The sequence below is a fragment of the Motacilla alba genome, chromosome 2 (genome assembly GCF_015832195.1).
Source record: "Motacilla alba alba isolate MOTALB_02 chromosome 2, Motacilla_alba_V1.0_pri, whole genome shotgun sequence".
In the NCBI taxonomy this organism is placed as follows: domain Eukaryota; kingdom Metazoa; phylum Chordata; class Aves; order Passeriformes; family Motacillidae; genus Motacilla; species Motacilla alba.
Genome location: NC_052017.1, coordinates 53,481,288 through 53,507,728, shown reverse-complemented (window position 1 = coordinate 53,507,728; position 26,441 = coordinate 53,481,288). Strand labels below are relative to the sequence as shown.

At 35.8% G+C, this 26,441-nt stretch overlaps 1 protein-coding gene across 5 annotated transcripts in view; it reads left to right on the top strand.

The window, feature by feature from the left end:
• Positions 1-26,441, top strand: part of POU6F2 (POU class 6 homeobox 2) — a 311,090-nt gene that overhangs the window by 258,185 nt on the left and 26,464 nt on the right. For all 5 annotated transcript variants that reach the window (XM_038127479.1, XM_038127476.1, XM_038127475.1 and 2 more), the window contains one exon: positions 162-308. In XM_038127479.1, the coding sequence (XP_037983407.1) occupies positions 162-308 (147 nt within the window). The remainder of the gene's footprint in view (positions 1-161; positions 309-26,441) is intronic.

The window sequence follows — 26,441 nt, the reverse complement described above, 5'->3', positions numbered from 1 at the left end:
CTCAAACTTGAGCTCTGGAAGTAGACATTTTTTACAGATAATTAAGTGGGTAAAAAACATTAAAATAACATAAACATTTCTGTGCTATCACTTTTATATTATCCAGTTAGTATTATATGTTTATCATGGGTTTTATCATTATATTTTATTTCTTTTTTCAGCTGGTTAATAATCCACTAGCAAGCCAAGCAGCAGCAGCTGCAGCAGCAGCAGCCATGGGCTCAATAGCAAACTCCCAGGCCTTTGGAAATGCCCTCTCCAGTCTTCAGGGGGTCACAGGCCAGCTCGTCACTAATGCACAAGGACAGGTGAGTAGAAGATGGAGCAAACAGTGAATTCTGATGGCAGGCTGATCTTGGGACAAAAATCAGTTCCGCCTGTATGACAGCAATTTAAAAGTGCACATGTTGAAGATAAATAAATATTGATTTGTGAGACAAGGTAACAAATGGAAAGTCTGAGAAATAAGGGGAAGTTAGACACTCTTTTAAAGAGTGTTTTCAAGCTAGAAAAGGCTAAGGGTTTATTTTATTTATTAGCCCTTTATTTATTTGTTTTATTTTTCATCCCTTTAAAAATATTGCAGTAGTGCAATAACATGCACTACTAATTTACCATTTTAAAAGTCCAGCAGCCCTGTGATTTTTAACAAACATACCATATGTCTTCTTCCACTTATATATGCCTAATAACAGACACCTTTACTGAAGTGGTACGGTGCTTCACTTTTTTGCATTTCTGTGCCATTTTTTTATTACGTCATTTCTTTAAAAGGATTAGTAAAGGAAAATAAATGGTTTCTAGTAAAGGAAAATAAATGGTAATGAAGTATCAGGGATGGAGTTACCTGAGTGGCTTCCACATTTGTTTATTAGCTATGTTAAGCAATTTGCAATTACTAAGCCAGCCTGTAAATGCAAATTTGGAAGATTATTTTAGTTTAAAGAAAATTTTCCAAACAGGAACTTGAACATTGCTAAAGAGTTAGTGTGTCTAAGAGAGAAATAGTGCATTACCCACATTATGGAGCTGTTTATTTGTTAAAACTATTTCAGTTTCAGTCTTAGTATGATGCAGAAACATATGCATCTGAATCCATACATATAAAAATAATTCCTTTGATACACCATATTTAAGTGGCTTTCAGATTGTGACCATTTTCATTCTTTATTTAATTTATTAGGACTAAAATTAACACAATGCCTTGTTTCTCTGCAACAGATCTGTCAATATAAGTGGTAACTGAGTAATTTGAATGTCATTATTCTAAATTCTACAAATTGGGCATATGGTGATACCCACAGTGTTTTTGTGGATGTTCGGCCCTGAAAAACATTTATTGAAATGATGCAGCTTGGATGATATGTGAATCTCAAATTTAGTTTCTACTCTTACTGTTTACTAGTGAGGAAGAAAAAAAAAGAAAGAACAGCTCTTCTCCTGGTAATTTTCTGCTAGTTAATTGGAACAAGTGTGAGGTTTTATATTTTGGCCCATCAAAAAATAAAATTCAACATTTTATAGGACCTCCCCTGTTTTTTTTTAAACAGGACACATAAAGGTGCTTCCCGAGCTTCACTATCACCATCCAAGTCCCAGGGAAAAAAATGCTGACCTTGTTATATTTACTGGGTGGGTGCAGAATTGTTCCATCACTACCCCGAGGGTTGAACGATGGAGCTTGTCAAAGTGAGGCCTTATCTAATGAATCATCTTATCGCAGGTGCACACCACACATATTAAAGGAGGATTGTATGAACAATGTGCCCTCTACAATAACCTTTCAATGTCTACTTTAACCCTTGTTTCAATCCCTTTTCATCAAAGGATCATTTTATGCAGCCAGCTTTAAATGGAGGCTCTCAAAAGCCTATTAAGTTTTCTGGAGGGATGGGGTATTGGTTTGGGAGAAAAGTTGGTTATAATACCTATAACTCATAGTCAGATCAGCTCCAACATAGAGCCTGCTTGTTTCTATCTCCTCTGTGCTCCAGAAATAGTTCACAGTCACCACTTACATAGGAAGCACTTGACACCAAAAATGTTCATCATAACAGCTGAAGTTATGAATGTAGATTAATTTCTTTATAGCTTTTCCTTTACATATTCTCCACAGAAAGCATAATCTATTTAAGAACACATTCATTGTGTTCTTAAAAAAAACCCACTACAAAGAAGATAACACTGAATGAGAGTTTCACTCAGGCTGAGTCTGTTTATTCCAGACATAATGTAAAGTCCAATAATTCCACAGGTTGCAGAGAAAGAGAAAGGAAAGGAATAATCTTCCCAATTGTTGGAATAAAAGTACAGCATCTAGCTATCTGCCTGGGTCTTTTAAATAAGGGTTTTGTTTTTGTTACTTATTTTTGCAAAGGTTCCTTGGTTTATAATCAGTACTGCAGACCTTGCCACAATATAGATAAATATTGATAGTAAGTGTGTAATATAGCATGCAGTTTTATAATATTCAGCATAAACTCATATTACTTAGAGACCACTTCTCAGGCTGCCTTAAAACAGGACTATTCAGTATAATTTATCTACATTCCAGAGATTAAATTACGTTTCCTTCAAATTAATAGAATTATAACACCTAACCAAGAACTACAAGATGTTGCTTCAAAATTGGGAGCATAAAGGAATAGTCATTTGAAACGCTTCAATTCTGAATGATCTGCTTGGAGTCACTAAAGAGCCAGATTTGCACCACACGTTAAGAATTCTGCCCTTTGAAAATAGCCCCTTTCTGGGAATCACAAGCATGATACCCAAAATACACTCCTAAAAATATAAAGTTGAATGAGTTACTAGAATGTTGATATGTGCAATCTTTGTAATTACACGCTACTTCTGTTACAGAAATTCAGGGCTTGTAAATGTCCATCTGTCTAGCTAAATATATGGTGATCAGTAATCCCTGGAGACATTAAGCTCTAGGTCAAATCCAAGATCCTATGTCAAATTTAAGGGAAATGATCCTTTAAATGACATATGGCACGGCCTTAATTCCCAATAGTCTAGGAGTTCTTACAATTACAGTAAAAAATCATATATATTAACAATAATTTATATAACATATTTTATTCAATTAATTATTGAATTCAAAGTTACGGCATGTTTCTTTATTTTTCATCTTTTGCTTTGGATGGCAATATAAACTGTAACACCAGAGCTTCCCAAGCCCAAGCCAAGAGATCTAATCCATTGAAAGAATATTATTAGATCACCTGATTAATTTGATATAGTACACATAGAGGACTCTAAATCAAATTTTCATTTTCGGAGGCATATTATGAAGAGCTATTGGTCCATGTAACACTGCTTGCATTCTGTTTGCCCTCAGCACTTTCCAGGAAGTGTTTGCAGCACTGGGCTTTCATACCTTAAATTTAATGGCCAGGCCAGCGGGTTTGCCAAATTGCACCCTGTCAGTAGATTTTTAAAAGAAACTGTCTATCTATTCAGCTTCAGCCTGCCTTACAGTAGGACCCAAGTGCCATTTCTGCCCTTGGATTCTTCAGAGGTTTAACCTAATATAGCTCTTTTTTATGCTGGTTTTGCAAATGAAATAAAAAATCAGCAGTTTTGTGTTGGTTTTGCTGTGTTTATTAAATTGTGAAATGTGTTCTTTGGCGGTTGTCATAATATTTATAAAGAAATGAGCCACAGAAATATAAAAGCAAGGTTGATGAATATGGTTTCTTAATTATCATCAGTTGGATTCATGTATGCCTCTTGACTTCAACGGGATCAAAAACATTTTAACTGTGGGTACTGAGTAAGTTTAGTTTCTGTTTTGAAAAGGTGGGAGTTGTCTAACAGGAGAAAAATACCACTAAATTCAGCAGTTGCAAGATAACATTTTACTATAAAAGAAAAGAGTAACATGATGAGAGTTGGCGTGATGAACTGCCTTGTGGATAAAGAGGGCAATAGTCTGTTTCCTGGGAGATTAAAAGGAAAATCTAAGTATATATGGTGTAATTGTATTGTCCACACTTTAATTGAACAGTGAATTAATTGTGATTGTTTCATTATAATCTAAGAATGCCCCTGAAGTAACCCAGGCTTCATTGTGCCCATGCCTTGCTCTTTAGATATGAAAATCTTCTGTATATGAAAAATCTTAAGCACAGGTCCACCCTGGTACTTAACAAGAAAATAACTAATTTTTGAGTGTAGTAGTCCACAAGTAGCTCAGGAAAATAAATAGAGAGAAAGGTATTGTTGATCCAATTAGATAATAGGAGTACTTTAGTTCTCATTATTCTGATGAGAGGGTACACATTTGCTCTCTGAGCTTCTTGATGGTAAACGGTGCTAATGAGGCCTGATGGATTCCCTGCTCCTAACAAGCCTCTCAGCAGTGCGAGTGATTACAATGGAGATAGATTTGATGGGATGCGCTCCCTTTTGTAGTGTCTCAGCTGCTGACACTCTGCGACATAATCAGGTCACAGAGCCGGTCACAGCCATCAGCAAAAGCCATAGCTCTATTCCTCATTATTAAAGTGCATTATTCAGTTCCAGGCCTTCACAATACTGCCAAGGGCCTTTTCTTCTTTCCCTTTTTTTTTGTTAAGCATCAGTTCTCAAATACAAGAGTTAATAAAATCATCAGCTAAAGAACTAGTAAATTAAAGAAATGGAAATAAAGTGCTCCCTTTCAAATTCATTGAAGGATCACAATTAAATAAGCAGGAATTTCTCATCACCACACACTGTACAGTACAATGTAATATGTCATGTGCAATAACAACAGGGTTAGGATTTCAAAAAATAATGCTGTGCTCATTGTGGACTGGCTTGGAAAGTGCTGAAGTATCTTTTACGGTAAAGGAAATTTCTGTCTTTCCAACTATTACATGTCTACATGTAGGTACTATTATTTTCATTGTTTTCTGTAACTCATTTCTTTTCTGAAGTGAGAACAGTTATTTGCAAACTAAGTTCTTGATTCTAAGCAGAGCAGCTGTCTTGTCTTAGCTTAAGTGGCCAAGGACACAATCTGGAAAATATTCAATAGTCCACAGAACTAGAACCTCTTTGTTCCCATAGACAAGGCCATTACCTTCTTTTGGGGAGTGAGGTAATTGTAAAATGTTGTGGAAAAAGGTGTTTGTAGCATTTTCTTTCTATTCTGATGATGTTCAGTTGGGGCTATCCCCATTCCATAAGAAAATACTCTTTTAAAATCTAAGGCACATTTTAATGCAGTTTATGTAAACATGTGAGAAAAAATAGTGGAAAGATGAAGTTAGTTAGTTAGTTAGTTAGTTAGTTAGTTAGTAACTTTTTGTTTCAGTTTTGTTTCAGCTAAAAAGCAATAGGATATTCCAATACTGAAATGTACTCCTTTACAGGGATTAAAACCATTTCTGTTAAATCCCTGTAGTATATATTAAGTGACAATAGTATGATTTTGTGCATAGATAAAACCAAAGGATCTAATACATTGGATGCATTTTTTTCTTGATGTTGAGGGGGTTTTTTGTTTGGTTTTTGGGGGGGGTTTTGCAGGTTTTTTTCCTGTTGGTCTTATTCCGCTCCACAATTTTTCCTCTGCTTTATATCTGGTAGAGTATGCTAGATAAGCAAATGAGTATGTATACACAAAGTTGCTTGTAAGACTTTCAGTTCTCCAGAACCACAGATGTAAAAATTTTCAATACCCACACTTCAAAGTTCAGAGCAATTAGCAGTCATCTCCAAGAAATGTGTAGAGACTGCTATGTGACCTAGTTTTCTTTTCAACACTAGCCAAGAAAATTGGCAGCTACCGCTGGGACAGCAAGTTGTAACTCCTTCTATACTTAAAAAGAGGATGTTGATTGTTCGTTGGGTTTTTTTTTGTTATTGTTTCAGTTTTTTTCATTCTTCCAGAAGTTCTAGGAGGCTCAAAGTCCTGTGATGTGGAAGAATCTTAGAGTCTTCCTGAATATGTGCAATTCATACTGTTCTTCAAGTGTTCAATGTCTGTTAGCCTTTTCTCTTAACCTTCTTCTCTTTTTCTTGTTTTCACTTTCTCTTTCAGCTATGTTGCTTTAATATGTGGTAACCACTAATATTTTAGCCCTCACAACATCCAAATGTTCACAAAATTCTTAACAATAATTGTTTAAGTAGTGACTGCTAACAATATCTTCCCAGGGCTAAGGCCTATAGAAATCTGAGTTGGTGGTATCAGAATGGCATATATTAAGGATATTTCATTAGAAGCCTGAGACATTAAACGAGACTTATTTGGAAAGCAATGCTAGAGGGAGGGATAGTAACAGTCTGATGATACTAGCATTTAAGAACATTCCTTGGAAAACCCTTTACTAGGAGAATCTGTTTTGACAGACCTTTGTATTAATGAATTGAATTTCTGCTGGGTGGAGTCTGATTCTCTATTTCCCCCCTCAAAGTTTCACTGTGCTGAATACATGAGGTTTTGCAGTTTGCAGGAAGAAAGCAAAAAGAGAAAAGATCGGTTGTAAGGGAAGATTTTTTTTTTCCGTTGGTTTCCCTCCCCACAGCTATACATGGAGGAGGATGTTTGTTTAATTACCTCCCATGTGAATTTGAATCAAAAGACAAATAATTCTTTTAACATATTTTTGCTGACTGTGTCTTTATTTTGCTGTACTATTTCTCTAATGTCAGTTGTATCCACAGTGGCATAAATGTAAAAATTCATGGACCGAGCTCTCTGGTCATGCAAATTGGTAGTTTCATGAAGCAGAAATGGACTAAGGCAGAGTGAGTCTAACTTAAACCAATAGCTGACTAGCCTTTTTTGTCTATTTTAGGCAGTGATCGCTGAAAAATGGAAAGGATAATTATTTAATGAAACTTCTATCAGGCTTGGAAATTATCCACATCTATCCAGAAGAGCCACTGAAATTCCTTTTATGTAACTTGCAAGAAATCTTACTTTTGCTACTAAATTTCACACTTCAATTGTAGCCTCTTGCCTGGATTTCTGCCTAAGGTACTGTGTCTTGGACATAGATCTTTCCAGAGGTGCCCAAGTCTTATTTTCAAAAGCAACTTTCATACCTGTAAAAGCCTGAGTTTGCTTCAATCAGAGGTACGAGACTGAGTGCTTGAAGGCATGTCTATGCACTGTAACAGAGCATTGCAAGCAAATTGCCAGAGACAGTTCATTTATATGTGCATGTCTCAGTGCTGTACTAACACAGATTGAAGAAGCCAAAACTCTCGGTAGTGTGCTGTTGTGGCTGGACTAATTAATTCTGCTTCTCAACAAGGTGACACAGGATCTAGTTCATTAGTTATTAGCTCTGGGGTCTTGCTAACACACTGTATTACGTGGAGTAAATATACTTTGAAGAAACCCTTAAAAGCCTGCAGCATTTAGGCACTTTTGAAAATGTTACTATTCTACATTAATTATTTCAAGTCAGAAGTACTGGACGTAACTGTCCTTTTGTCATTGCCTTCTTAATTACTTCTGCATGGAGGAGAAAACCAAACTTACTACTAGTTCAACCCTAATACCGTTTTCATGAAAGCTAACCAATAAAAAAAGAACCTACCATTCCTATAATCTGTTCATCTTAGCATCATGAGGTGGTTATAAGCATGAAAAATTTTCATTGTTATCACCAGTGACATACATCACAGTCAATGAAATCTTTCTGCTCTACAGAGATTCTTACACTGTTCTCCTTATCATCATATCTTATCACCTTCCAGTAAAGCATTAAGAAACATGACTAGTGATAGTCACAAATTGGTCTTCCTCTCAGCAGAAACTTGTAGAACAGCACATTGCATGTTTGGTAAGAGCATTTGGCTTTGTCTGTCTTTGTTAGGAATTTTTTTTTTTGGTGGACTTTTAAAGTTTTGGTTTTGTTTGCATTTTAAAATCTTTATGAAGGGATTTCTTAGAGATGCATATAACTTATATTTGCATCAGAGCAAGGCAGACAACAAAAAAATGTATTAGCTTTTGCAGCAGAATGCGGGGAAGCCAAAGATAATAAACACATGAATGTTTCTCAATTGCTGTTGGAATCCATTCCAAGTCTTTGACCTTCCCCTTAAAGCAAACTTTGCTGTGCACAGAGAAGGTTTGACTCTTGTTATCCTGAAAGACTGAATTTGGTAATCATAGATTTCATCCACGAGCTTTTGCTAGCCATTTAGATTCCTGGAAACTAGACCACAGAAGAACTTGAAGGCAAAGACTTGAGTTTTCCTAAGTACATTGAAAACTCTTTAACATGATGTAAGCAAAGCAGTGGACAAAGTTGATTCATGTAGGTGGTACCAAGAAAAGGGCTTTCTGTGTTACTGGTGTTTCCTAAACAGTGGAAGTGCTCGGGAATATTGCATCAGTTCAGGAGTTGACAAAGTTGAGAGAAAACTGAGGCCACATCATTGTCTGAACAGAGATGATGAAAATCCTCCTGTATGAGACTTGCATCACAGTGGAATCTAAGACCATTCTTAATTCTGGACTTCTTCTTATGAGGGAGTGCTGTGCAGGGTGGATTATAGAGAGACTGTAGGAGAGCAGAGGCAATAGTGGACCAAATCTGACAATCTGAGTTATCTTTCTAAATGTGCCTCATCATTTCTGAAAAAACTCAGGTCATAGTTCTTTGTGTAACACGGTGCTTAGTCTTATTTAGATTTTACCTAACTTATCCTGTATATTGTATATGCTTTACCCTTGTGTCAGAATTTTACAATCTGCTGAATTGGCATTGATAATCAGAATAAACAAAACCAAAATTGCTTGTTTCAGCAAAGGGAAAAAGAAGGCAGATCACTCTGTCAAAAGTGCAATTAATGCAAAATGCTAAATATTTTTGGTCCTTGATTCACTGATAGAGCACTCCTGCTGTTTTGGTGAGATTTGGAATTTCTTAAAAGTTACAAGTCTTCATGCATAAATAAAGGCCATTGTCTTTCTTATTGAGCTGCAGTTGTGACAGTTGTATGTGTACGTCTTAGAGATACAGGTGAGGAAAGATTTGGCACTCCCTTGTTTGCTGTGCAATAGGTATTTGTTTGAAATCTGGAAGGATGAGGAGTCCAGATATTTTACCAATATCTTCTGAAGAATCTGAAAATGAAGAAATATGTCTTCCCCAAGTAGTGTTCACATAATGAGGAGAATATTACAGAAATGCTAGATTGACTCGTTTTGTAGTAAGCCATCCACTGAAATGTATTCATGCAGCATTCATAGTAATAACCAGCCAGATGCAGGCCCACAACTTCTGCATGCAGATCCACAAACTTCCAAATGAGCTGGAATTGTCCTGTAAGAGGAAGTATTCTCTGTCTTCTGATTTGCATCTAGATTATTGCAAAGAATTGTGTAATGCTGTCTTCTGTCGGTTGATCTGTGAACCGTGACAGGGAAAGTTCAAGCAGAAAAAAGTCACCTAACCGTCCATGGACAGTCGATCTATTTTTCCTGAAGTATATCTCAGTTTGTCATTTTTTTTCAGATGCTGACAGTAGTAGGCTTCAGTGTGTGTACATGCAAATGGCCCAGATATCAAAAGGAAAAAAAAAAGGGACTTTGAAATATCTATGCCAATGTATTAAATATATATGATTTTAAAAGAACATTTTTCACCTAAACTTCCTTTTTTGCACATTAATTAAATATTATCTCTAGGATAAGTATCTCTCATAGAAGACTAATGTATTATTGTCACATAATAATGGACAAGAATGACAGAATCTCTTTCCTTAAGTGCAAAGAAGGATTTATTAATATAAAGGAAAACACTCATAGCCCTTGAGCAACTCTTTTTCTGCTTCATAGAGAACCTTTGCTAGACTCCCCCCATGTCTAGCTTCATGCTAGAGATTCAAGGAAGCAATACGTATATCCTGCCAGTTTAAAAATCAATCCTCTTTTCAGGGGATAATTTAATATCAAGACATGATGTACCCAATATCCAAATATACATTCATTTTCATGTTTGACGCATCAAATGCTCTGACATAGCCAAGTTTCAAAATAAATGGTTTGTTTTAGAGGTTGGATATGTCATATTAGCATTCACCCAGCAGATAGAGAGATAGATCAGAGAGTGATCAGGACATCAGGGAGACAGTTTAGAGAGATGAGAGAGGCCAGGTACACCTTGCAATGTTAAAAAAAGCTAGCTAGCTAGCAAGAAAGAAATTGTATAAATAGGTCACTGCAGCCCAACTGAAAAGAAGTTTAATTTTAACTTGTTAGTTATCATCTCCAGAGGCCTAATCCACTCCCTTCTTTGAGGGCTGTTCATTTAGCTATGTCTTATTTGATAGCACAAATAGACAGACTCAAAGAAAAAAACATGGTATCAGACTCATGCAGTGTACTAGCTTTGAGGGGGAATCAGCACCACTTGCCATGCTAAAATTTCCTTCTTCTTTCCTTCTCAATTCTTCTTATTAGCCTTGATTTGTTCTCATTTGTCTGGTTTTGCTCTCCTGGTTTATTCCATAAGTGGAAGCATAAACCCGTATGGAAACAAGAGTGGGGGAAAACAGGTGTCTGGTGCCAATGTCAGAGACACATCCTCAGACACCCCAAGGTATTCAGCTTTCTAGTTTCTGTTCTACTTCCTCTACCATTTTCTTTTCCTGACAATAGTTCTTTGCCTCACTGTGTATCTGGGATTCAGTTAGTTCAACACATGTCTTTAGTCCCATTTCAGACATGGCACAATACTACTCTAAGTATCCCATGGTTGATCCAGAAAAACGTTCTTCCCTCTGTGTCTTATGGCCATATTCTGACAAAATCCTAAAACATTTCAAATAGAGCAGATATTGACAGTCTTTTCAACTGAATTGCTTTCTGCTTATGTGAACACATGTATGTATGCTTACCTGGAAATTTGTGCTCATCTCCTCGGAAGAGATACAAGTACCCATAGGGAAATGAGATTATAAATATTTTAATTACCTCTTGAGTCATATTTCTGTCTTTGGGGTCATTTGACTCTTTATTCTGTGACAAATGAAAATAAACTAAACCTTCTCCTCTTGGCATGGAAGATGACGTGCTGCTCTTTTTTAGCTCAGGTCTGTCTCAAGTGTGATTTTAGATGTACGTAATCATGACTGTACAGAGGCCATAATTGTCTGCATTCTATTAATTTAATTATTATATGAGGAGCAAAACTAGGCCCATGTTTTTCTAGGGGTTTGATTTCCCACAAAAAATGTAAGTACTCTTGAATGACGGCAAAGTGAGAGTTAAAAGATACTGAATGTTAATGTTAACACTCTACCCTTTCACTACTAGCAGATACTATGTAGACAGGTACTATTGATAGCTCTACACAAGAGATCAGAGGGAAGTAATTAGAAGTTCAAGAAAATTGAGGCTTGCTAATAGAATCGCAGGGAAAATATTTCCCAGCATACGGCCACAGGATGGCATGGTCTGCATGTTTTGTGACGTCTGTCATGTTGATGAACATTGCCTCCACAGACCCCTCCAAAGTGCTGGGAGGTGTCTTCCATTTTTAGGTATTTAAATTACATCTTCTAGGATCTGCACTATATGTCTCTTAATTTTAATTGTACAGATACTGATGTATGGGTTTTGTATTTACAGTCTCTTAAAATTAGCAACTACAGTGCACCACTCTGTATGTTTAAATCTATATGTTGCTCTCTTGGTTAGTCTATTTGTATCCAGGAGAATGTGTCTCATTTCTGTGATGCACCAACATGTCCCAGCTGTTGCACCTATTTTTCAGGTACAGACACCTGTAGGAGACAGTCACCTATCTTTGATGTCAAGTATACACATGAATTTGAAAACAATTGTTGTTTATAGTCATCATTGAAACACACTCCTTTAGCTAAAGCAGAAAGTTTAAGAACCAATGAACAGAGAGGTTAGATAAATCATAATGTCATCACCTTTAATGATTAATATGTAATTGATATTAGCAAAAAAGCACCACATTCTTCTCTACCACATCTGAGAACTTTTGCCACAACAGCCAAGACAAAAATCTGCCCAGAGACTAAGATTAAATATTTAATGCTTATGCTTAGGTATCAAAACATAAGGTTTTGAATTTCATTTTTTGTTCACAAGGGTCCAAAGAGACTAACTGATTCTCAGTTCACCAGATGCAGAAAGGCATAGAAAGCCCTGATGCTCATCTGTGAAGTCTAAGAGCTGATTGAATATGGTCTGAAATTGAAATCACATACTATGTTTTTGCAAGAGAACAAGGGAGATCTTGGAAATTAGTATAAAACAAATCTTGACAAGCTTTTTGCCAACTTATCAGGGTAATTATTTAAAATATTAATATCAGACTACTGACTTAAAAATACTGTTAGTAATATGCAGAAGCGTTTGTCTGTTCAGATAGGTTCATGCTTCTGAACATACAATGATGCATACTTAAAACTTTGCTTACATGGAAGTCCTTAACCAACAATGATGTATGATGAGAAACACTCTGTATGATGAGAAAAAAATATCACAAGTAAATATGCTACAACAAAAGACTTATTGTCTGAATACAAATAAAAATGTATCTGTTAAATATTACTAAGTTGAGCTCAAATTCTCATAGCCTGCTCCATCAATGGAAAGGGTCCCTCCTAAGGAGCACTTAATGCAGCAAGTTGCACCCTTGCCTTTTATTTCTCCTTAAAATCATATGCAGTGAAAAGAGGGAACCAACATGAATGATGCATTCTTGATTCACTAAATCACTGTGCTCTCTGCCAAGAGCACAAATGTAAAAATGTTTAAATCGGCCTCATACTACCAAACAAATGATGCAAAAGGAGACCTCAAAGAACACAGAGTGAGGGGAGATAAATGAGTACCATGTCAAGAAAGCAATTTCTCACTGAGTTTGCACAGAATGGAAATTTTACTTCAAAAGATGGTTAGGGAATCTTTCTAATAAATCTTCAGTCCACAGTCATTGCTGTGTCTTTTTTTTGAACTTACTTTTTAAGAGTGGTATAAGTTATACCCTCCCCAGTGAAATGTGTCAAGATATTACCAGTCAAGTTGAAGGAATTTAAGTGAATCATCTCTATCTCTGTGTTTATATTTGTAATAGACGAGGATGGTCAAACAGATTTCATTTTGTGCATGTATTGAACATCTTTTCAACCAGTGAGGTCTTCTCAAAGCCTTGTGATATTTTAATAGTAACTCGTAAATGAAAAAAATAAAGAAAAGTTGAGTCTCATTCCTGGAAAAAGTGTCAATAATTTTATTTTAATTTTAGGGATTTTTTAAAAATTATTTTACCCTCCTTTTATCTACAGCTGAGATTGAGATGGTCAGTAAAAAGGCAACTTATTTTCCAAGTGATCTAGAGACTGTAGGTCAATTTTAGAAGTGACTGCTTAGCAGAGTCCTCTGTCTCTTTAGACTCCTGATTTGAATTCCTTTTCCCTAATTTTGACCACATGAAAGGCAACTTAGGCTAGTCAACAATCTAATCTAGTTGTTTAGTGTTTTCTGTCATCACTGAAACAAATAGGCACTCTCAAAAATAAAACATAGGACCAATCTAAGGCAGGCATTTTAAGCGTCAATTAATTATCTTGCAGGGATTTTTCACTCTCTACACTGAATAGAGAGAGTCGTGAATGAAGTATACAACTGGATTTCTGATGCTAGATATCTAATATTTTATCGATTCCATGCTTACAATATCACACAGTGGTTACTTTTAATGATACTTGAATACTTGAGTCCTTTTGGTAATGTTGTCCTTAAGCTCACCATCGCAGTCACAGTAGTTTTAACTCAGTTCCTGTGAGCAGCTGAGGATGGGCATGCAGAACTTAGTACTACCTGACCTGCCTTATTTTTTCTTATTTTTTGAATGACTCTAGAGGAATTCTGGTTTTTGTTTTGCTTTGTTTTTTGTTCCTGTTTTGCTTGCCTGCTTCTTTGTGTTTCCCAAATAAATAGAGACCAAGGTAATGGTATCTGTCTCTGAATTATTTAAAGCATACTTAACTTTACTGATACTTCAACTAAATGATGGTTTGCAATGTGAAGGGGAGGATCTTTCTGTTGAGTATCTTTTCTTTCAAGTAAGATCAAGTATTCCATCTGCAGGATGATGTTATTTAAAAATAAGTGTGCATAAATGAAGACATTACATCTCTGAGGTTCTCCTAGTTTAAAAAAAAAACCCTTTGAATCTGTTGAAGTGGGGAAGATGTCTCTCCTTTTGACAGATTTCTTATTACATTTCTCTGGCCATTGACCATTTACCCTGCTGTTTTGGTTAGTACAGAAAAGGGATACACAAAATCTTCAGACCACAGACCCACATGAATGTATTTCCAGCACAGCTCCAACCATTAGATGTCACAAATACCATGAAAGAGTCTTATAATGTAAGAATTTCTGTCCTAAAAAGTAATCTAAACTATGCCATCATAATTATTGCCAGTTTTACCAAAATACTTGGTTTTACTCCTAGGGATTGTGTAGGCTTAGAAGGAGAGGCATATCTTTTAACTTGAATTCAAATGTTCCGCATTTGTTTAGAGATGCAAGTTGAATGTTTTTCATGGAATTCTCTTGATTTGTTAACATCAAAGAGTGTGCCTTATTTTGTATTATGGATGGGGTCATTACTACCAAAGGAATCCCATAAGAAACAAGTGTCCTTTCTACCCAGGACTTGACCCGCTTCACTTCAACATCTTCCATAGGATTTCCACTGAGTCTATGGGACACTATATAAGTTTTTCACTACAGTGTCACTTTAATAGCAACTCAGCGAAAGAAGTTTCTGCCTCTCCAGCCACTGTTTTGCATGACAGCTGTAGCATGTTGTCAATTAACTGTCTTCATTGGTTTCTGTTTCTTCTCTATGACCTTTTGGTCTTGCCTGCTGCACAACACTATTTATTCAAAGCCCTGGGTTTATATGAACTTTCTATCAAAATCATCCCCTTGGAAGGGAAGATATATGATAAGGAGTTTCAATACTTGAGCTTTTTTTTTCTTTATTATCTCTTATGGCTCACAGTAGAACCTGAACCATCATAAAACTGCATTGTAAGTTTGTGTTTTGTATGATGAACTTCTTTAAAAGAAGAAAAAAAGACCACACCACTCTTTACCCGACAGTATCTTAAAAAAAATTAAAAACAAACAAAAAATAAACCCCAACAACACAAAAAACCATGGTTATCTTGGATAAGAACAAACTGTTCATCTCTTAAAAAAAAAGGTGGTGCAATTTTTAAGGTATAAACTCATCAACATAATTCTAAATCATTTTGGTCTTTGTTGTGAGAAATAAGAAATCCTGTGGTCTCCCCCTAAAGAACATTAAAAAAATATTACTGACAGGAAATTGAAAAAGTAATATATGTCTGAATGAATATGACAACTTTTTTCTGATAGAGCAGATAGATAAATGTCACATACAAGTTTCAAAATGCATTTAATTTTGCTACCACAATGGATATTCTCTTCATAAAATATATATTAATAAGGTTTGAGTCATAAAACTTGACTGCGATAAACAAATGCATATTTGATAACTTTTTTTTTGAGATGCTAATTCCTTTTTTGAGGTTATTTGTTGTTTACGCATCTTTACATTTTCATTTCTGAGTGAAGCACCCTGGTTGACAAATCTTGTGCACATTCAGCCTGGATAAAGTGTCTTTTGAATCTGAGAAATGAATTTGGGGTTTGGAGTTTTTTTGTTTTGGTTGGGGGAGGCAGGGGGGAGATGGGATTTGTTTAGTTGGGTTTGGGTTTTTTGGTGTGGGGTAGTTGTTTTTGGGTTTTTTGTTGATTTTTTGTTGTTGTTGTGATTTGGTTTGGTTTGGGTTTTTTGTGAGGTGATGGCAGGGAGGGGGATATGAGGTAAGAAGGAGAAGGTAATAGATGCACCATCTCAACTATCATCACAGAATCAGAGCATATGCTGAGTTGGATGGGACCCACAAATACTGATATTGTTTCAAGGGCAGTTAATATACTCAATTCTGTCTCAGAAATTAGCACAATTCCTTGATTTGTAAATTTAAAAATTTGTAAATTTAAAAATCTGTGATTACCTATAATTAAACTATTCCATATATTATTTATAGTATGGCAATTATAGTATGACATTTGCTCTTCACTTATCTCTTCATTCTTCTGCTGTAATTTCCATATGCCAGGAAATCTTCTCCACTATTGTTCCAAGATTAAACAAGAAGTTCTTTTGGAGGTTTCACATTACTGAGACTGAGTTGCTTTTTTAAAAAAAGGTATTACAAGAACATTTGTAACTACAATATGCATTTTGACCATGCTTAAAACTAAGTTTCATTTTTCTGTTGCTTTTTTCTCTCATTCATATGTACTGTGTTCTCCTCTTGGAAGATTCCACCCTTTTAATTATATTTAATATCTTTCTCTCCGGATTGTTAACAGGGAGACTACTTAAATTAAGGTAAAGCCTGAATGAAGGAAGCAACATCTGATGATCCTTACACTTTCATATGCTAAATATATCCGTGGTTAGATTATCTGGTTCTTTAAAGTACTGAGTGTAGTATATCGCTCCATGAGGAGCCTTCTTGTTTCATTTCAATCTTTTCCACATTAAGACGTTACATACCAGAACAGAGAGGTTGAATTAGGCTGGTGGACTTGGCAGTGTTAGGTTTATGGCTGGATTTGATGATCACAAAGGTCTTTTCCTACCAGTGTGATTCTGTGAGTTTAAGCATCGATTGGCAAAGCCAAGCTGTGGAAGTGCTCTGAATGATCCTGTGGAGTAACAGTAGAGGTTCCTACAGGAGGACTGTAGCTATAACTGTGAATGATGTCTTCTGAATTTGCAAAGGATCTCTTTATTCAGTGCAAGTTATTGAGGTCCACTGTCACCCCAGCAGCCACAGCGGCAAGTGTAATGTGGAAAACAATAGCCCTAGGGAAACATTTAAAATAAATTGTAAACATAGGAGTCAGTTCTAGACTATCACTGCATTTTTTCTCCAGCTTTTGGCTATGATTTTCAACATTTTTACGCCATATTTAAAATGGCATTAATGTATTTGCTTTATGTAAAGGAAGCATTTCAGCACTGAGGAAGTTAAGGTAGCACCCCATTTGTTCTTCTCTCAGGAACCTGTAATCCAGTAAAAATTAAAAAGCGCAGCAGTAGCATCCCACTTGAAAGTCTTGATAGAGTGCATCACAGTCTTCAGTCATCTTAACTGAGGAAATGTGAGACTATTATGTAACATAACAATTTAATCCTTTGATGACAAATAGGATTGTTGTTACTTTTTTGTCTGTGGAACCCCCATAATCATGAATGGAATACATAATCTCACTGGAACACTGTGCTAAGGTCTTATTCTAACATACTAAAAAAATAATGGCCTGCCCAAAATAACTGAAAATGTGAGTATAAGACGCGTGACAACTACACAGATGGAGAAGGGATTCTGGAAACAACTGATTTTCTGTCCTTACTATTCCTTTCTCTAGAGTCAAAAAAAGTAAAGAAGAGCCTCACCTTTGGTGCCCTGCAGATCATGGTTGAAAAGGAAATATTTTTAAGACTGCTACAGAGAACACATGCAAGAATAGAAAATTGCCTCTGATCTGCTTTCCACAGATCAGGTCTCAGGGATATGGGTTCTGCTGACAGCAGAAGGGAAATATAAAGTAGTTTGAATTAATATGAAAATACATAAACAAATTTGAATTTGCCTGTCTGTATCAGGAACATGTTGCTTCCACAGAGTAGCAAGGTTGGTGCTGAAGATGGGATTACCTCAGGGCCACTGCTACTTTTAATAAGAAAATCATAGTTATTTAACTCTTCCTTAAGCAGACCTATGGAGTAGACCTGAATGAAACTGGTAATTAGGCTGCATGTTCTCCTCACAGGTTCATAAACACAGTCTCTTGCTACATCTTCCCTAAATTTGAGAATAATTTTAAGAAAACCAGATGAGTGTATTTTCATCTTCAACATAAAAATACCCTACTTTTTTGATATCTTGTCTTTCTAACTCTTAGGGAGCCTTACAAAAATTACTTTTTTAAGTAATTTTTTAAAAGTACTAAAATTAAAGCTTTTAGGAATACTGGCAGGAAGGTAAATAGTATTTATACTAACATATTACACATGATTGAACAGAGACCTGGAATTTAACAAGCTTTTCAAAGGTAAACTGATTGGCAGAGCAGTGTGCTGAACTAGGGGCCAGTTTGCAAGGTAAGAAAGACTAAGGCCTGGCTTATATTTGGTTGGCAAATTTTCATTGGTACTAAAAAGAGCAATCAACTCTGTGATGAATACATGACAAAAGGAAGTTACATTTGATCTCAGGAAGAATTTTTAATCCTAGACATTCAGATATAGAAACTTGGTGTCACGACCATTTTCCATTCAAGAATTTACATGCAATCTATCTAAGCCTTCTTTCAGTGAAATGAATTTTTTCTCCTTGTCTTCAACTCCCAGAAAATTGTCATGCATTGTAGCAAAATTCCACTGGGTAGGTTGGAATATTGGTTTCCACAGTGATATCCACTATGGTAGAGAGATAATCCAGGATGGTTTGTTCCATCATAGTCATGCTGTGCTAAGCATTGTGCCTTGCTCTCAGTAGGCAGAAAAGTCACTTGTGGAAGAAATGCATGTCCTGCAAAACTGGAAAGTGTTTCAGTGGTACATTTGTGTACTACTTCAGTTACTCATCTCAGCCTTGCCCTGAGCTTTCATACACTATCACAGTAAAAGTTACAACTCTTAATTAGTAAGTCCAACAGTTTGTATTTTATTTAGCTAAAGTCTAGATGATCTAAAATTGTAGAAACATCACCTAAGTAGGGCATGACTTTGTATTTAGACAGATGTCATCTTGTACAGGTGCTATGTCAAAATTATGAATTGAGAGACAACTACCATATCACCCACAGTCATGGCATCTGTGCAGCAAGCTCAGGATTTGTAACAGTATTTGGAGAAAGGTGATTGTCTAACAACAATGCTGAGTATCACTGCTACTGATTGATTATGATAGATATTAACCTTCTTGCAATGAATTTTTGCTAAATCTGAAATGATTGAATGAATCAGCATGCACAGTTAATTTCACCTTTAAGAACTACAGACAGAAATCTGGTGATCTCTCATAAATATTTTGTATAGTGTAGGTAATCTGATAGTCAGATGATGGGAGAGGTTTCTTCGAGAATATATTGATGGCCTAGAAATTCTTTGACCTATAATCTAATTAAAGAACTCTGGTCCTAAAGATTGCATCTCAAGATTATTTGATGGTTAGTGATTTCAATCCAGTTTCTCACGGAGTACCTAAGAAAACATCATTGGTATTCTAAACAGACAAGTCAAGGACAGAATGAAATATTAAGTTTTCAAATTAAGTTTCCCAAAATTTACTTTTGTTTCCTCAGAAAATTTCATCAATAAAAATTAAAAAGAAATCTAATTCTTTGAGGTAGCCACATTTGGCACACATTTGCAAGACCATAATACTTTTAGTGAAATAACTTTTCAGGAATGGTATCACAAGATAAACCAGTGACAGTGGTGACCACCTGCTGAAATCAGTGCCATCTTCTTAATTGTCATTGCAAAACAAGTTTAAAGGAACAATCAAGGGAAAGAAATAAAAGTATAATACCAGAAATAGTCCTGCTCATCCAGACACAGACATTGTCAGTAGTGTGCCACATCCTTTTTAAAGAAGAATAAGATTACAGTTTGAAAAATTAAACTCACACTATTTCAGTGAGAACTGTTTGGCAGTGGAAGAAGTTATCTTGCTCATATCTGTGCAAGGCTGTATCTCAATAGCAGCTCTTCTTTCAAAACCACAGGGCAGGGTCGTAGAGCAATTACTAAACCCTGCCTCATTCTGGCTCCTCACCTCTCGATAGCATCTCTGTAGTAGGCCAGCACAGTGCAATTCAGCACCAAGTAGCAAAGGTAGCTCCAAACAAGCTGATAATGTCACCATAGCATGGAAGCAAGCGAATCACATTGGCACACATTGTACTGGGGCCTGGTTAGGCATGCTGAGAAATGGGAATTTGTTTCCCAAGCTGTCCTTGAATGGCTCAGTATGGCACGTAGTACAAAGGGATGCCTACATTTTCTTGTGCTGTGTGTCCAGTATGTTAGATTCTGATGTGGATGGAAGCAAGTCCGCTCTTTATGCTCTGAAAGAGAAGTAGTAGGAAATAATGTTATTGCTCGAAAGAGACAATCCTTGTTCTAAAGGAATCTAAATCCAGTTTGTAATCTAAAGATACAAATTGATGTTTGGGTTAGCAGCTGCAGCCCAATTACAAAGCTTGAAAAGGCTGAGAAATTTTATTTCAGAGCAGGAATCTCTTGTCTCTGAGATGTTTGATACTTAGTTGATATTGAAGTCTTCAGGGAAGCCATAGAACAGTGATACTTTTGTAGGCGACTATGAAAATCGCAGCTTGCATGAAAAGAAAGTAGGGATGAATGAATATTTACGAAAATATTTTCATTGTTATTAATTCTAGAAATTCACACTTCTGGCCCAGTTGCTATGTATTTAATTCCTGTGAAAATGAATACTATTACTTTTGGTTATCAAAAGGATTTACCAGAAAAACCCCAAAACCACATATACAGAAATGTATTTGAACACACCCTAAAAGGATCTGTACAGCAATCAGAAAAGCTGTTTGTAGCTTGGGAGACAAGCAGTAAAATGCTAAAAAAACAGTTAGTTGTAAATTCTTTTAGTGATCATAAAATATTATTAGAAATTCTGTCTGGTTTTTCATAACAAATATGATAGTATTGGCTGTCATGTCGTAACATATTGTGTATCTGCTGTCATAACAAACAAAAATATTGCTAAAATATTTTATACTAGACATTCATCAAATAACTTTAAATAATAATTATTTTCATAAGAATCTCACTAGCTGATTTTCATAAGAATCTCACCAGCTGATTTTCAGAAATACTTAGGATCTTCAAATCTAATTAAAATCAACAGCTGCTTTGCTCAGCTTAGAGAACTATGACCTCTAAGGGTTGTGATGCCTGATTTAATTCTTGTTTTTAAAAGGAAGTTAAATCTGATAATCTTTTAAGCAGATTGTTTAAAAGGAACAATTCAGCAGACACTCAACATAATTTTTAGTCTTTAATTCAATAATTACATATATTTCGATTTTTCTAATGAGAAAATGTTGTGTTATTCAGAATGTTTGTTAAAAAAGACATTCTTTTTTATGACAGTACACATGCTCCTACTACAAGAATGTAATAGTATTTGCTTAAGAAAAATTTCACCACATAATTCCTACAGTGATGACAAATAAATTCCTGAGTAGTTTGATGTTAATATACAAACATTATTTTCTAAAAAAAAAAAAAAAAAAAAACGCTGAGAAAATCAGGCAGAATGTTGGATTTAATGTTCCACTATGATGCTTACAAGAAATAACCTATCCAATATGTTGAATGATATTAGAACAATACTTTACCTGAACATTAGAATTCCTTACATAAAATGATGATGCAGGAGTAGAGTTTCATAGGTGTCTGTTTCCAGTATCACTATTTGATGCCTTTTCTCAGAGTAGCATTTCATTGTGCCATCTTTTTGACTTGTCATTAGGAAATACAATACAGCAAAGAAAATTTGCAAGCTTTGCATGAATTAGTACCACTTCTAATTTGAAAGACACAGGCAGACTTATTTTCATCTTGTATGAGGTTCAAGAATCATATTGTCATTAGTCCAAAGAATGATGTGGATTAGCATTACTTTCAAAAGAACTCTGCAAATTGTATTCCTTGTATTCATAATTCCAGTTTTTCAGTGTGTAGACTGGGAGTAGATTGCATGTATGTGGTATAGTGCATAAAAATAGCTGGGATTATTGATATTGGTAGAAAATAAGTGATATGTATTTTTTAAAATATCTGTGCCTATGTGTTTATAATTTATATAAATTATATATATATATATATATACACATATATATATATATATATATATATATATACACATATACATGTATGTGATTAAGGGACAGCTGCACAGAGGCTAAAGAATCCTGTGCAGATTCACATCAGTATATCTTTTCCTCAGACATTTTCTCCTTGGATTGTCTCCTTGACATCATGCTGATAAAGTGACCATGCAACATGTGTCTGAACAGATGCAACTTCTGAGTAAAGTTTGTAAAACTGTACAAAGTTCTGTCAAAAACTGTCCTGCCTTCATAGGAGAGATGCTCCAGCCCTTTGATCATCTTTTTGGCCTTCTCTGGACCTGTGAGGTCCCTGTCTTTCTTGTACTGAAGACTACAGAGCTGGAGGCAGCACTCCATGTGGGCTTGATGAGGGCAAAGTAGAGCAAAGTAGAGGGAGACATACACTTCCCCTGAAATCTTCTGATACAGCTCAGGATGCAGTTGGCCTTCAGGGCTGCAAGAACATGTTGCCAAGTCTCATCCACCAACACCCTTGTGTCTATGTGTATATGGTGGTTTGTCTCATTTTGCTGAACAATTTTTCTGTTGCTTCTTTCACTTTTCCCCTGTTTTTCTGTTTTCTTTTTATGTTGTTCTTCTGTTGTTCAAAATTGAATAATTAACTTTCAATATTTAAAGAGTTGTAACATTGATCAAATTGAAGAGCTGTTTGTTTTGATGATACTACTAAAAATACTTAATATTTCATTTTTATAGTTGAAGACATTTTTTTGATGTCACTATTTCCTTTATGTAAGCCTTGGCTGACAGTAGAAGCAAACTGGTGTAGTTGGTCTTTGATTTTACTTACGCTTCAGAGCAGAAACAAAGGCAGCTGTTGAACCACCCATTTGGCTACAGTTTCAAGTATTCCGTTGGTTGTGCTGGGAAACAGGACACCATCCCTGTTTCTGATGAGAGGAAAGGAGAAGAAGTTAATAAAAAAGCAGTTGTATGCTTCATTTTAGAGTATCATGGTAAATTCATCTAATGTCAAGACACAATGGGTTTATTAGGAGCCACATGGAAAGACTCACTACTGGGAAATCATCTATTAGTCTGTTACAGAGTTATGCAAAATCTGGTTTTGTATCTGCAGTGCTGAAATTAGACATTTATCCCCAGAAGTTATGAGCAATCACTAGGCTTCTGTCCTCAGTTTCCACCAGTATGTTACAACAAAGTAAACCACAAAGGCAATTAAATATGAAGGAAGGATATCCTTATGAAGGATAAGAATGGACTTTTTAATGTTATTGTTTCTTAAGAATTGCATGTTAGAAGGATCAGATTTTTAAGAGATCATATGTTTCTATTTCACTTTTACGAAAAAACTTTTACTGAGCAAGCCTGAAATCTGTTTAAATGGTAAAATACTGACTAAACTTAAGTTAATCAGTGTTAGGACGTTATCCTGCCATGTGGGGTAATATTCACAGAAGCTATTGATATACTGAGGATTTGGTATTTTTCCCCTCCGTGCTCAGCTCCATTACTCCTTCATTTTAATTGTATGCTATTCTTTCATTGCAGTTTGCAGGACTATATAGGCAAAGACCATTGGGCCCACACCTGGTAGGAAGGTGCAGGTTGACAAATTAATTTCCTGTGCAAACCAAGCCCTACGATTTTATTGCAGAAGTCATCTTGGTAGGTTCAAGTTGTAAGATCTGAGAGATCCTATATCTTGAAATCCTAGGGTGCTAATATCACACTAATAATTTAATCAGTAGAAAATATTCAGATGCTGTTAAAAATCACCCCAGATTTCTTTTAAAATTAGAAACAAAAAACTGACTTTTAAAATATGGCTAATATTGGGAAGCAGAAAAATAATAAATTGATTTCTGCAAAAGCTGTTGTCTAAGCAATTGACACAATTGATTTTTCTATTAATCCATGAACAAAAGGAAAGAAACATACTGAATACTTGAAGTGATAATCTGACTCCACCAAGGATTCTGGCAACACTCTTTCACTTGCAGAGGGCCAGAATTGCAGTCTTTGTGATTAGTAGAGGACAACAAAAACCCTGTCTCTATAAAAAAAGTTGAAGTCTGAATTTACATTAAATATCTCAGTACAGTTTCCACCTGCACTGCATTTTGTTCTTACATGAGGAACCTGTACCTCATAAACATACAACCTGGTGTAATTTATTTTAATCAACAGTGCTATGCAGATTACTGTGTGTAACTCCCTTTGAGAAGTATTGACAAGGGGACCCCTTGAATTTACGCTGGGGCTTTCAAAATTGTCTGATTGCTGTTTTGCATATGACACCTGTATTGCAGCTCCTTTGTGAACAGTGCTTGCTTTCAGTTGTATGATGTATAAAAGGAATTGTAAAACACACACAAAAACCTCTCAAAACTTTTAAAATTATACTTTTGTAGCATGAGAATTTTTAGGGATGTGGGGTTTTTTTCTTCAAGAACATCTTTGACAAGCAGGATTCTTTAAGAATTTAAGTCCAAGCATTGACAGAGTAAGAAGCCTAATCTGCTTTGTCTCAAAGAAGACATAGTTTTATGGAATGTGTTCTCACTGTGGAATGTGTTCTCACTGTGAAAGTGTTGGATGGAGCTTTAAGCAACATGGTCTAATGAAATACATCACTGCCCATGGCTGGGGAATTAAACTAGATGGTCTTTAAGAGGCCCTTTCCAACTCAAACCATTCTGTGTGACTCTGTAAGTATCTTTTGGGATCAGTCCCTGTCACATGTTATTCCTGAACCATCTTTGAATATAATCTGAAGTAGCAGCATTTCCTAGAAAGGAGCAATGCCTCCCGACTAGGGAAATCACTGGCAATTAAATAGTCTGTACTGTGGCACGCCAGTGCCTCAAGCCTGTGGCATAGCCTTGTTTTATTTCTTGACAAAATTCAAATGTATCAAAACCATAAATTGTCTTCAACTTGTACAATAATTTAAGAGGACAGATTAGCAAGGCCCAGGGTGAAATTCCATACCAAAATTAGAGGGAAGAGGGAACCACATCCCTCAGCATCACGTCAGCATCACGTTCAGCATCACGTCAGTCACACAAGGTTTAAGAAAGGGATCCAGTTGTAGTACTCCTTATGTGTGAATCAGTGAGCAATTAGGATATTTAGGAGAGGGTACTTGGACAAGGGGGAACGTGAAAGGGGAAACCTGAATCCAATTTTTAGCCATCTCAAAGCTGCATGCAATAATGAGTAGCGCTGTTGTTTAAGTAGAGACAAGTGGATATCCTTTTCTTAACCAGACAAGAATTTACTTTGGTAGAAAGGGAAATAAAATGTTAAACCTCAGTAAGTTTCTGTTTCCAATGGAAGATTTACCCTTGGGTCCTATGGTAACACCCCTGAGGACGTTTGCTCATTTGCCCTTCTGAAACACTTCTTCCATCTGTGTTTTTCCTGCTCCGTTTCTGTCTGTCTGCATGTACAGCACGCCATGTACAGTATGGTGTGTGACACACATTAATACATATAGATAGCCTTCTGCATCTGACCTTACAAACTGTCCACTTCAGCATTGTCATTCCATGAAATGTCCAACTTTAGTCCAAGAAATGCATTTTTAATGTGAATGCAAACATTTCTATTACTGATAACACCAACACAGCATTTTTTGCTTTGCTGGGATGAGGACCTCGATAGTTACATTGGAGTAATGACAGTCCAAGGTTGCGTCCTTTACAGACATGGCAAAGGAAGGGGAGGCCTTTGATATGTCTCTGCTGATAAAATTAAGAAGGATTATTTCCTGTGTTTGGTGAGATTATATTAAAAGTGAAAGAATATATTTGTTACCCATTAATATGTTAGGTCACAAAAACTGGGAGATATTTATGTGTTGCACTGCACTGCAGTTGTATTTCATTCATGCTGAAAGTCTGATTTTAGAAAACAATTTGAAATCTGATAATGATGTAAATAAATGCCTCTCTCCTCAGTGAATAGCCATCTTCTCATATGAACAGGAAAGCAGTTGCCATTCAGCTAGGAATAAAATAAAATAAAATAAAATAAAATAAAATAAAATAAAATAAAATAAAATAAAATAAAATAAAATAAAAGCATTGGGATCTGAAAAGAGAAACTCTCAGGAAATTTCAGCTTAGAAGGCTAACTCTGAATATGCTTCACCGTGCTTCACTTTCATGCTCCATAAAATGGGGGTAATAATCTTTATTGATCTGTCTACCTTTTAGCAATGCATTAAGAACTTAAATTGTATCTTTACAGTCTTTTGAACAGTCTTGATATATGCAGCTTTTACAATACAGCTTAGTAGCTGGGCTTGCCATTTTATCAGGTTCTCCCACAGGAGAGTTGTCCTGCTTTACTTTATGGTTCTCTGGTCTTCCCATGCTAAGGCCTTCTAACGGGGCAAGTTTGGTAAATTGATGACAGCTTCAGCACCTACTGCTTGTTTCCTGAG